A 13,727-nucleotide genomic window follows, 5' to 3' on the forward strand; every position below is an offset into this window, starting at 1 on the left:
TGAATGAATTGTAGTGTAAAGAGTTTTGGAGTCCTCTGACTTGAGAAAGTGTGATATAAATACAGATCATTTAGATTTTTTATTTATTTTTTGTAGGTCCTCAGCATATATTGTTGTAACATGATGTAAAGCTCAAAAAAGTGAATTTTACATAATGCTGCCCCTTTAAAACATTGACAATAACTGCAGCAGAAACGAACAGAAACACACGGTAAAGGTCACAAAATGTGTTTCTTGGGAACAAATGTTCCAGCAGGAAGTGGCTCCACATCAAAGCAGCTGGAGCTACCAGAACCTCTGTATGTCACAACCAATTTCTGGTGCATTTGTTACCAGATATAAAGTCCACAACAAGCCTCTGCGGTCCGCGTTTGTGTTTATGCATTTACACCTGCACAAAAAAAACAACATGACCCATTTTACCTCGGCCCGCTTGATCCGGAGAGCGACCGGTGGTGCTGCTCCCCCAATTTAAAAATATGCATGCATACAGATCCCGCTTAAAAATGGAAATGTATTCAAACTTGTCTCAAAACACCTGTGAACTCTCACAGACACACATACTGACACGCACACACACACACACACACACACACACACACACAACACACTCAGAGGATTCAGCTTTATTACCCAAGCGGTAAACCACTTTAGAGTCACGTTTCAAAGTCGATTCGGCGTTACCAGCAACCTCAGTGAAAACCTTTTAACAAAGGATCATCCTCCATTTACTCTTGGCGTTGTTATCTGTGATTGCTGAGTGTGCTGTAACCAGGTTACAGCCTCGGAAAAGGAGGTCGTCCTCCTCATAAATCTAACATGAGGCTAAAGGGAAGAAGAAGTGACATCGCCGCCGAGGCTTTGCAGGTATCCACCAAGTGGCTCCAAGGACTAATTAGATGTTTTTCTGCAGCCGTTGTTTTAAAGTCCCACTTACCCCCCCAGTTGTCACTTGGACGTGTTCGGCTTTGTCCCAAATAGGAGGAGGGTGTGGGGGTTCCAGGGGGGTTTGGTGTCTGCCTGTGGTGCTGAATTTCCTGCTCTGGCTGATTTACAGTAAGTGCCAGCCTGATGCGGGTGATTGATGAAGGGGCTATGCCAAACATGTTAATGGGATTGGACATGGTCTTACCTTTTCCTTATCCGCCTGCTGGTGGAGCGATGGCGCTTGTTACCAAGGTAACCAGAAATCCAGGCAACTCGACAAGCTTCTATTTTCCGTCCTCTGTTACTATTAAGATAAAAGAAAGCATTAAGCTGATCAGACGAGGGTGATTAATCTCCTTGCCTTTAATGTCTGCAGTTGCCAAAAACATCCTCTTGAACCTCTTTTTTTGTCAAACTGCATGTCTATGAATAAATTGTAAGTTGTAGGAAACTGTTTTTGTAAAACAACAACAAACTTGCTCAGGCTTTCTCCATTGTACATTTGCTCTCTTCCTGTTTCCATTTGATAACTATAAAAACAAACCAGTTCGTATCTAGGCACTGTTCTTAAACTTTGTTTTTTTTAGTTAAGTATTTTTATGATTAAAGAGATAAACATGATCAAAGCTGCTATATAATCTAGTTTTATTGAATGTCATTATTCCGAAGCTCTGGGTTTCCATTTCATTTGGTTCGGTTTGTCATATGGGCTCCCTGACTTTCATAAACATATAGAGCTGTGAAATAGGTGTGGACATTTATCGTATCTTTTATCATTTATCTCAATACATTTATGAGAAGAATTTTGATTTATCGTTGTCATAAATTTCACTTATTAATGGTAAATAAAAAAAACTGACAGAATGATTGGAAGTGTTACTTTTCCATCAGAACATCAATAAATATGATTAAATGCGTTTTTGTGTGCAGTCTAGTTATATAAATATCATTTTTTTAAATTTAAGAAGCCTATTGTAAATGGAGATATTCTTCAAGAATAATATTTGTGTTTTTGGCGTTACGAATGATGTGCCATTCAGTCACAGTCGTACGGTTACCTGAAAAATGACATAAGGTTTCTGTAAATGCAAACTAACAAATGCATGAAAATTGGAAACCAAACTGCAAAAAGTGTTGACTATGAATATGCTGCCTTCATTTTGACTAATGGTGACATATTTTTAAGTAACTAAATGCAATGAGAAGTGAAACTTAAGCAAATAAACCTCAGCTGAGGCTAAAGAAAGAGCGACTGATCCAGAATGTTGAGTTTTGGTGGTAGGTATTTATTTACAGCTGAACTGCTGTGCTCAGCTGGACGAAAACGCAGTCAGGACTATTTTCAGGAACAATAGCTTGAATTTGCATAAGAATGCACGTATAAGGAGACATTGTTGTATCTACTGTTGCATGTAAAAACTAAATAAAAATAAAGAAAATTTTGGTAAATATATATTTGTTGGAATGTGTGTTCTGCTTATGGTTCAGTCCTCAGCACAAGATTAATGACGGTTGCTTATGTGGGCCTTTTGGGGAGAAATAAATGCTGACCCCTGGTTTAGATATATTATTACTTCAACTTTTATATCCGTCTACTTCTACTGTGATTTTATTGCCTAATGAAACTTGTAAATCCCCTTTTTGAACTCTCTAACTTAAATTTTTTAAAATTATTTTAAACCAGATGATTCAAATCCAAATACCTAAAAAAAACAAAAAACGAAACAGCCCTTAACTTTACTGCAGAATTGGAAGCACTATCACTTTGTCACCTTTATTACAATTGGTTATTAAAAAAAATGCAAAGACGTAATTTAAAAATCTTGCATATTATATTAGACTTGTCCTGCTGAATGTAAGACTCTGTTGGGTCTGAAGTTCCCAACAGAGCTTACCTTCACAATTATTTGCCAGTAAAAGCATTTGATAACTTTTATTAGCCTATATTTGAACTGCAGCAGTGTTCAAATATAGGCTGTCTTGACTCAGCAGTTCCCTTGAGGCTGCGGACATTTTCAGATTCGGCACGGTGAAACCTTAAAAGAATAAAACATCACAACAGGAAGAAATAAATAAAAAATTCACTCAAAAAAATCAACTTTTTTTTGTAAACACCCATCAATGACCACATCTGATTCCTGCGATTTCACATTTTTACAGCTTGGCATCGCCCACTTCCAACCCAGCAGAAAAACGCAGCCCAAAACAGAAAATCAAGCCCAAACTGTTGCCAGCGTTGGTATAAATAACCCATCCTGAAAGGCTGCATCTCCTACAGTGAGGAGCTTAAATCTGATTTGAAATTCTGATCATAAATGAAGTTTCTTTTTTCCTCTCTATCCGAGGGATGGAAATGATTCTGTTTTTCGAGACATTGTCTGTGTAGAGTCCCCTAACAAGTTAAAGTGTGATCTAGTGATTAATGATACATCTAGGCAGCAGTTATTACTCTATCTGCTTTAATGAATGTTTAATTCTCTATCTTGCTGGATGAATTTGATTGCGGCAGTGCCTACAAAAGGACTCGAGTTCAGCAGTAACAGAGTAACAAAATGTACCCTTGATGAAATCTTTTTAACTGTTATTTTGTTAGAAAGGTGAACCTGGACATAACTTTCCAAACATCATCAGCTTCCTTATTGTCTGTGCTCTGATAGAATACCTTTTGTATACCTTTTTGTTGTTCTGAAAATAGCAAAAGAAAGATATCTCTGCCAATATGTTGGAGCAACGACTTCCTGTTCATTGCAGTATCTAGACTCTTAAAACGCACGCTTTGGAAGCAAAGCGCAAGTCAGACAACATTTGTCTTTCTGACAGTGCTGCGCAAAAATATTCACTCCCCTTGAACTTTTCAGAGTTTTTTTTTTGTCCTTATGTAACAAACAGAAGCTTCTGTGCATTCTATTGGGATTTTATGTTATGGACCACATTTCTATTAGCTGGACAGTAAAACTTCTGCCACGGTCTCAAGTCTTATGATTTTCTTTCAGTGTCGTTCTGTTTATAACTCCCATCCGTCTTCCGTGCCGCCTGGACGCCTCGGTTTTCTGTTGCTTTGCATTCTCCTTTGCTCTTCTATTCACATCAAATTATGGCTGTTGTAAACAATTATTTCAGTAATGTAGTAATCCATCAATTATTCCGATGATTTATCGAGTAATTGAATGAAAAATTTGATACAATAACATATTCTTTAATACTGCCATAACAGCAGTATTAACATTGGATATCAGTATTGGGCCCAGATTTTCATTTTGGTGTATCCCTAATAATTGCTTTTCCCTAGCTTAGAAAATTAACCTATAACAATAATAACTTATCTAAGTCATCCTGGACAAAAATGGCATAAAATCTGAAATTTGTCAATTAAAAAATAAAAATAATTCAGCAGCAGACTCAATTATACTTTTTTAATGTGTATACTCCAGGTTTTAGTTTAAGTATTCATCCTTAGTGAGTTTAAAAGATGAACTCTCACTTTGCACAGCCATCTGTAGCTTTTATGTCCATGTTGGTGGCAGGATTTGGCACATTTGTCACACTCAGAAACACATCTGCCAGCTATGTACGGCCATGATGTGCTCCACCACCCATTAGTTGCAACCAGGATGGTAGGAAATTTATTTTCCATAAAGCTACGGTTTGTCCGCTAAGAATCAGCTTCAGCACCTGCTGTGCACTTCTCTGCTTCGACTAGGCAGCAGGGTTATACTAGCTTTGGTTTTGTCATTATGGTTTAGTTTAATTTCCTTGAAGCCTTTCGTTTGTCTAATTCAGTTAGTTTTAATTGGTCTTTAGAGCTTGTTTGTTAGTTTTTGTTTATTATTTGTTAAATATTTAGTTTTAGTTTAATTTAGGTGCAGAATAGTGATTATGTGGACAAATACTGGGTTATGAATACAGCAGAAGATACCATTTTCAAAAAATATATTCAATTATTGAACCAACGACTGCTGTCCAACTTCTGTTGTGGCCATATTGCGCCTGAGTAAGTGCCGCCCGGAAGAGTACGGACCACCATAATTTTCCGGCAGCTGACGTAAACTGTTTGTGTGGGCAAAAAAAATCATTTCACATCAGTTTGAAAGGCTAATAAATAAATTCATAAACACAAAAACAAAGGATATTATATCTATACAAATGCATGCCATATAAACACATGATATAGTTCCACTTAGTTATAATTTTTTCCCCATTAATTACCGCTTATATTTATTTCCGTTAACAAAACTGTTTTCTCAATTTCAGTTTTCATTATTTTGTTCGTTTTAGTTAACTATAGCACCCTTGCTCGGAAGCGTTGATGTTCTTCCTTGGAGAAACATTATCCTATTTCAAGTAGACATTTTAAGGTTCCCTATAGGTCCCCAGAAAGTCGATGAAAACTTAGACATTTTCATCAAGCAATAAAATCCACCTGGAAACCCCAGATAGAACGTGAAAAGTGGATCCGGGAAAATAGATCCATCCTATTTTGTGCTAGTCGCGCTTAGTGTTTGTCTGCAGCTTATTGGTGGAAGTGTGCAACAAACAGTCCTACCCAAACAGTAAGTAGTAAAACATAACTAAGCTTCGAAGCAGATCATTTCCCTGGAGGATTTTTAATACTCAAGGTGCACAAATCAGTCAGTGAATCGTTACGACCCTGCTCTAAATTACACATCCTGCTTTCTTTAGAAATGAAAACTCGTCCCGTTTCACCTCAAACGAACCATCACACGACGGGGAGATCCAGTTGAAAGAAAACTTTTGCTATCATTTTTTAAGGGCCTGTAGTTTGAGAAATTGTGCAAACAGCAATTAGCTTTAATTGCTTTGAGAAGGAGGACAGCTTGTACATTTAGCTTGGGAAATGCCAAGCCCAAACAAGATGCCTTTCAGCTTTCAGAGTTTGGCAATCCTTAAGAGTTGGGGAACATGTGTATCGCTTCGGGCTAATTTACATTGATGTTCTTCATCAACATGCCAGTTCCAGAATGGCACAAATTTCTTGTATGCAAATGTCACATCGTGTCCACATCAATTTTTATATGTAGATGGTATGATGGCGTCAATAATGATGGCTTGTAATCAGAGACAAGTGCTGTAGGTCAGATAAATTAGTATGTGATTTTCTCTCTCCACGCTAGTTATCATATAAATGGCACCAGCGCACATCCATCACCGTACAATCCAGCACAGGGCCTGGACTGCTTTTTTCCCCCCTTTGCATAAAATAATAATGAATGTAATCGGTGAAATATTATTTGAGTAGTTTTGAATAAAGAACAGTGCTCAGGATGGAGCATATTACTCTGCTTTCTTCCTCACTAGGTACAGGTTTGCATAAGACACTGATTAATAATACATGTCTAATACTTGCTCTGCGCCTTCAGGGTCAGTTATTACCCTGTAACAGCTTTGTGAGTTTTGACAACTGCAGTAGAAATCCTCTTTTTACCGTGTTTTTTGACCCAATCTGGATTTATATATATAAAAAAAAATAAAAAAAAATCCCGCTGTGTGAGTCGATCATTTTCTAAGTGTCTAAATAGCTTCAGAACAGACATTGAGAGCATTTTCAGAGACAACAGAATCAGAGTTGAGTACACTCCTGGTGTTGCAGTGCGGTGAAGATAAATGTTTGTCCCCTCCTTCCCCCCCTACACATTTCTTTACTTGTTTGCCATTTTTAAGTGTTTTTGTTCATCATAGAAATTTTTATGTGTGACTAAGATAACTTGAGCAAATGCAGCTGACGTTTCAAACGATGTTTCATGATTCATTGATAAGAAAATGACTGGGTGAAACTGGCATGAATGAGAAAGTCTGAGGCCAAACTGCTGCTGACCAAAACGTACATAAAGGACGACGATTTCCCAAAAAAACACCTTAGTGGTCGCCAAGTCTTGCACGAAGATATTTTGTGTGCTACAGATACGAAAGTGGAAGATGTACGTTTAGTTTCACCTGGCATATACAACGGGCCGCCGCCTGTTTGCAAATTCACGTATTCCACATGTATGTTAATGTGTGTTAAGATATAGTTGCTGTTTGACTTAATAAAGTTAGACAGTTATGTTCGTAGACGGGAATCTCAGTTGTTCACGGATTTTTGCTATTCACGAACATTTACGGGGACCACAGCTGTCCACTGAAAAAAAAGCTTGTTTTTTTTTTTCTTCAAAATTGCAGTGTTTTCGTTGAGCGAATTCATTTTTGTAATTCCAATTTGCGCAACTCTATGGAAAAGCATTTACCGTCTGTTATAATGAACACTTTATGGTAGCTGTTGTAGCCAACGGCGACTTTTTTTACTCATCGTATTTGCTCAGGTTACCTTGGTGTGAAATGCTCTCGCTCTGAAAGTATTTCCACCCTCTGAATCCAAACCGAACCAAAGCCATTAGCGTCTTTAATTCCACCTGCGCTCGCCATGTTGTTCGGCCGTCACAATGTCTGCTGTGGAAAAGGTTTACAGGTGAAGCACTCTTCCCCCTAATTGCTGCATTCATCTCCACATATTTTCTCAGAATACAATTAGATCTGATTTTCTCCAGGCTGTAAGTGCTTAAAGATTCAGTGGCTTTCTTAACCTCATTACCTCCTAATACTCCCACTTTTCCCTTCATCTATAATGAAACAGGATGAGGCGATTTATCTTTGTCACTCTTCTTTCAGCCCTTTGTTTCCCGTGTTGTTCCGTTACAGCGAGTGTACTCATCCCACAATTTTTTGAGCAAATATTCATATGACTTCATTAAAGAGCAGTTTTCATGTAAGGAGGTTGTGTGGGGGGAGGGGGGAGGGTTGGCACTTTTTCATTCAAGTCTCTCTGGATAAGTGTGTGCACAGAATTTCTCCCAGAAGAAATTAGACTAAATGTTATTGCCTTCATTATGGAAAGCACTTGTCCGTTAAAGTTTCAATTTAAGGCCTTTTCTCTGTATAAATACTTGATAGTTGGGAAAGATTTCTGTAAAGTCAGCAGTTTAGATAAAGAGCAGCTGGTAGAAACTTGAGTCATAAGCTATATATCACTAGATGTGCTCTTTGAAACTTGTTGATCAGACAGACCTAGCTCCTCTGTCCAGATATACACATATTTGAAAAGAGGCAAGTTGGGCACTATGGGTGACAAAGCTGGGTAAAATTAGGAAGAATGGCTGAAAACTGGCTGTAATAACTAGATGTGGTATCTTGAAAACTTTTCACACCACTTAACCTTTTCAACATTTAGCTACTTTACAACCACTTGTGTTTATATCCAACCCCTTTACCTTGAGACCCTTAATAAAACCCAGTCCAACTAATGGTTAGACGTGGTGCTAGGAGCATCATAGTGGATGATTTTCTTCAGCAGCAACAATGACGCCGTAGTATCTACAATGTACATGGTGAACAACACAACCTACTGCTAGCCTACCAAGTAGGAATACACCGTGCAATCGACCCTAATTTTCTTAATTCTGGGACATCGGCGATTGGTTGATCCTTAAATCCACCGATCTCATCCGCCAATCTAAAAATCAGCCATTGTCCTCTGTTGTTCTGCTGTGAGAGAAGTTTGACTGACAGTCCACCAGTTTTCGTCTGTCCGTCCATGGTTGACAACGGTCTCCCCACTGTTGCCAACTTAGCAACTTTGTTGCTAAATTTAAAGATCTTGTAGGCCAAAATAATTGGTATTGGACAAAATCTGAATGACCAGGTCAGTATTTTTAAAGATCGGTGATTAACCAGAAAACTACAATCGGTTCACCCCTTCTACCCAGACATGGCTGAACACTTAAACCAGCAGAACAGACAAAAAGGGCATTGAAGGTGACCATAGACTGGTGTAGAAGGTCACCTCCCAGGAATACGGCAACCCTAATCTAGACTAGTTCATATCAAAGCATAGCTGCTGTTATTATGTGCCTGTTAGATCAAATTAAATTGGAATTATGAACTGTATGTGTTTGGACTCTTAGTTTTAGTTATTTCTTTTACATTTTTTGATAATTTCTTTGTTTAATGTCTTAATAGCTCTGTTATTCTCGTCGTGTTTTGGATTCCTCGTTAGTATTTATTTCTGTTTTGCTGTGCAGCTTTCCTGTCCCTTTCTTTCTCCTTCTTGCTTGTTTACCTTATTATTCTGATGTTGACCCCACATGTTAATCACTCCCATCATTCGCCTCCACCTGCTCCCTTCCCCAGCTGCACCCTCTTACCTCTGATTATTTCCTCCCCTATCATCTCCACTACTTCCATAGAGTCTTTAGGTTTGGTTTATCTCATTGTTCTACAATGGTTCTGTGTTTTGGTACCAGAATTTCTTCTTCAAGTTCTTCATCATCTTCTATTAAACTGTCGTTATGAGACTCCCCCTTCTTTGCGGTTTGATCCGATTCCTGCACTATACATGACAAAAGTAAATCGACGTACTTGATTGTGACATGACAAAATGAAGATTGCATAATACTTTTGCGATCCGTCACGTAGCAATTTATCAAGTTTATTATTCTATTAGGTTCTGAAATTGTGAACTTGTTTCATTTCCTGGAAGCCTCATTTTAAATTTTGCCTGAATGTGTAGAAAGTTACTCGAGTCACTTTGTCTTTCTGTCTCAGTGGGGGTTATTCACCTACAGGGACCTCTGTTGTGGTTCCCATGGTAACGCGGGTCCCCATGAGTCGATGTGCAGCCTGGTTAAAATCCTCCTAGAAAACAATCGACACATGCACACAAAAAGCATACAGACATGATCAAATCCCACAAATATTTGATCAAATAACGATTACATTTCATTGACATTTGACTCGCTCAGAAGTTGAGTTGAAATTAACTCTGGCTTCACTTTTCCTCTTTTAAAAATTGTCATCTAATTTAAATCATATGAAGACATGTCTAGTTTTTTTTGATGATGTAGCCACAAGCATTTCCAAAAATATTAGTAACCATTTTCTAATATTGGTTAGTGTATTATTATTTGAAATATAATTGTATTTTAAATAAAGATGGACCTGCGTAATAGAGACCTTGATTTTAGAAGAAAAAGTTAGTAATCACACCTTCTAAATGTTAGCAAACTTGCTTTCTATGATGGTTAAATATATGACAACTTCCCATAAAGTCACTGATGGGATTTTAAAAAAATTTCACTATGAAATCTTGACAATTGAAGTTTTGATATTTTGATCTAATTAGTTAAATATTCAGAGCAACAAAACAAGATAATAAAGTAATGAAATGACAAATTGTCGTCACTTAAAAACAAGTTCAGATATGATCTCCAGATAATAATAATTATAAGAAGAAGAAGAAGAATAACAAGGCCATTAAGCTGTAGCAGCAAGGTCCAGTATTTCACACAGGGTTTTGTTGGATGGGTTGATTGGTCCGAAGTTTGTGTTTTATGCAGAAAGTAGATATTAATGTCAGGGTTTCCCCCAGTATATCATAAGCCTGGTGGGTTGCCAGGCTTTACTTTCCTCTCCACCAGGCTGAACGTTGTTTGTTTATTTAAAATTTTACATTTTTTGATACGCAGTGAAAGTAAAGACATTAAGCTACGTTTATGGTTTACTGGGATCGCACCAATTGCATAAAACACAGTGTGCGGCTAGTGGACCGCCCACTTAGCAGGGCTTAGCAGGTTTTCTGGAGAAAACCCTGTAATGTCGATATTTCTCTCCAACTACTCCGTTTCCGCAGGAGAGTGAACACCAGACACAGTGAGGAATTATGTAACATTTTTTACTACTCACAAAGGTTGTCAAATTGCGCCCTTTTCTCAGAACCATCATGGACTTCCTCAGCAATTTGAGCTACACTATCTCGTTTAAAAAAGTCGGACCCAGTAGATTCTGACCATTTCAGACCAGAAACGGTTTCAGTTTGGAGATGTTCTGACCCAGTTGTCGACCCATCACAGTTTATCTCGTGTCAAACTCACTTAAATCTTTATTTCTTCCTGAGTTTTCTGCTGCTACTCATGAACTGTGAGCTAAAAAAAAAAAATGAAAAAGGTAACGAGAGTTATTCACTTCACCTGTGGGGGACCATAACATTATCCCTAATTTCTTTCACAATCTAATTCAGAGAGAAATTCCTGTGAGCATTTTCCATTTATGCGAAGCTTTAATATTTTTGGATTTTGTCTCAATGAGAATATGTTTGCTTGAACGGAATTTAACGTTTTTATTGTGTAAAAACGTTCAGAGGAAGAAACACACACACCAAAAAAGGAGGTAAGGACAGTGAAATTCACAAGGTAGAGGGAGATGAGAGCAGAGGAAAAAATAAATGCCCTGAAGCAGAGAGAGAAGCAGAAGTACATCTGAAATAAAGAACTGATAGCCAAGCCTGGGATAGAGAGAAGTCCCAGGGTGGAAGATTGATCTGGCACAGAGGCGCCTGAATGAAAAGAGAAGGACGTGGAGGAGAAAGGGGGAAGTCACTCTCGGCACACACAGGAGCTGATGGGGAGGAATGTAAAAATCCTGATGCTTTGGATGCAGCCAGTTGTATGTATTGCTTCTGAACACGCCGACAAACAAAAACAAGTCATCTTTGGTATGTCAAGCTCCCACTTCCCGAATCCTCACTCTGAAAAGTTCAGACTTTTCCCCGTCACGATGACATGAAACCTCAGCAAAACCTATAAATCTACCCGATCTCAAAGCAAATTTTAATTTAACACACCGTTACGTGTGCGTCTTCTTATAAGCTCGTGGTACGACGTTCAAATAAAATGAAAAAAAAAAAAAACACAGTTGATGAAATGTCACCTTACCTCAAAATGCACTCAGAGCATCTTAATGCCCTGTTCCTCAAAACGTATTGAGAAACTGACAATGTGATGGGTGGGAGACAGTCTGTTTCCTGCGGCGGTTCGCTCCGTCTTCCAGTCTCCTGGCTTTAATTATTAATGTTACATTGACACACCGCATACCGAATGAAGCAAAGGTTATGAGTCACAGAAATATGAGCAGTCCTGTTAAACAAGAGGGAGGAAGATGAATTTAATTAAAGTTGTGATCTTTGGAGAGCAGATATTGCAAAGGATTCTGCACAAAGCACGTCAGTGATGCATTGAACTGCAGTCCGCCTGGGCAGAGATGGAGTCATAGTCTCACATTTCGTTTTCCTCCGTTTGTTTAATAGAAAGAATGTTGGGTACGATGTTGACGCGTTGCTTCTTTTATTTATTTATTTATTTTAGATATTGGCCTACTTCATGATGTCAGACAGGTTACATTGAAGTGATTTCTTGATTCTGACAGTAATCAGGTGTGGATGCGGAAAGTGAAACTAATTTGGTTTCACAGTCTGGTAGGCCGCAAAATGATGAGATTTGTTACATTTTCAGCTAGTGTGGCTCACTTTCACACTGCATTGTGTCAAACAAACCAAACTAATTTAAAACTCTGTTCCTCTCCTCGCCTGTGGGGGCGCTAAAAGAACAACCACTGTAAGAGACGACACTAAAACCACAGAAGAAGGCATGAGCGCAACTTACTTCATCATAAAATGTAAACAAAATGGAGTAATGCCAGATTTTAGCGGTTGTAGGATTTCTCGCTTGTTGTTGGAAAAAGACAACGAACCATTTTGTCTTGCTAGACATGTTTGATTTGGATGTAATTACCCAGAATGCCATGCGCTATAGTCTGCTTCCAACTTTTGGAGCGGTTTCCGTTCCACACTGCATTCGATCTTCACCAGAGTTCATTTGAACCGAACCGAGGTCTAGGTTTTCCTTTTTGGACAGATTTTAATTTTCCAGTCTGCCCTTCTCAAACAAACTGGACTTTCTTGAGATACAAACCAGAATGTGATCAAAGTGGACTGAACAGGGCTGGTGTGAATGCAGCCTAAAAATCAGGTTTTCAAAGAAAATGTGATCAATCATGTTAATTCATGATTCAACAGAAGAGGCAGATATTTATCTTTGTTTTATCTTTTTACTATGAAATTTCTAAAGTGTCTGGACTAAAAATATGATGATGATGATGATGATGATATTGATTTAGCTTTTGCAATATGTTAGTTTGGATAACTTTTCCTTTAAAAAATGAAGTCATTTAAAAAAAACATTTTGTACTTAGATTACCTTTGTCTGATATTAAAGTTTATTTAATCTGCAACTTTTGGAGAAAAAAAATCTTAAAACAATTTGTAATATGGTTTTCCGTGCCGCCTTAGATATGTCACCTTCTTCACAGAGATTCTCACAAGCTTTAAAATCTGTTGAGTGTGATTTATTAATGTTACTCTGAATAATTTCTTTGCTAAAGCTTTTTCTTTCATCATTCAGTAATAAACTCTAGACCAAGTGCTTTTACATTTATCCCCCGTCTAGATATTTGTGATTCCAGAGCAGAGTCAGAGTTCACGTCGGCGAGTCTCTTAACCCGGTCACCCGAACGCTGAGCGAGACGTTTTGTCGGGACCAATCGATGCTACTGTCTTGTTCCAGCTGGAACAGAAGTGATGAGCTCCGTCCGCTTGTCTTTCCAGAGGAACAGTGGAGGCACGCTTCGTCTACGTCTTCGTCCTGGGCATCCTCTTCTCGGGCACCAAGGACCTGCTGAGATCCCAGATCGTCACGGCAGATGCGAAGCTGAAGAGCAGGGGGTTGTGGGAGATTTACGGCGGCCTGGTGCTGCTGGTTTCGCTCCTGTTCCGGGCCCATAACCTGCCGGTGCTGTGCTGCGGACTCCTCATCCAGACGCTCATGGCTCAGTTCATCTGGAAGAAGCTGCACTACGATGCGGCCCAGACCACCATCATGCATTACTGGTTTGGCCAAGCCTTCTTTTACTTTCAGGTA

At 38.6% G+C, this 13,727-nt stretch overlaps 1 protein-coding gene across 1 annotated transcript in view; it reads left to right on the forward strand.

Moving 5' to 3' along the window:
• Positions 1–13,727, forward strand: part of pigg (phosphatidylinositol glycan anchor biosynthesis class G (EMM blood group)) — a 100,070-nt gene that overhangs the window by 62,612 nt on the left and 23,731 nt on the right. Inside the window, exon 11 of the mRNA XM_015049529.1 lies at positions 13,415–13,724. Within this exon, the coding sequence (XP_014905015.1) occupies positions 13,415–13,724 (310 nt within the window). The remainder of the gene's footprint in view (positions 1–13,414; positions 13,725–13,727) is intronic.

Source organism: Poecilia latipinna, unplaced genomic scaffold (assembly GCF_001443285.1).
Source record: "Poecilia latipinna isolate Pla-1442-1.1 unplaced genomic scaffold, P_latipinna-1.0 Scaffold951, whole genome shotgun sequence".
NCBI lineage: Eukaryota > Metazoa > Chordata > Actinopteri > Cyprinodontiformes > Poeciliidae > Poecilia > Poecilia latipinna.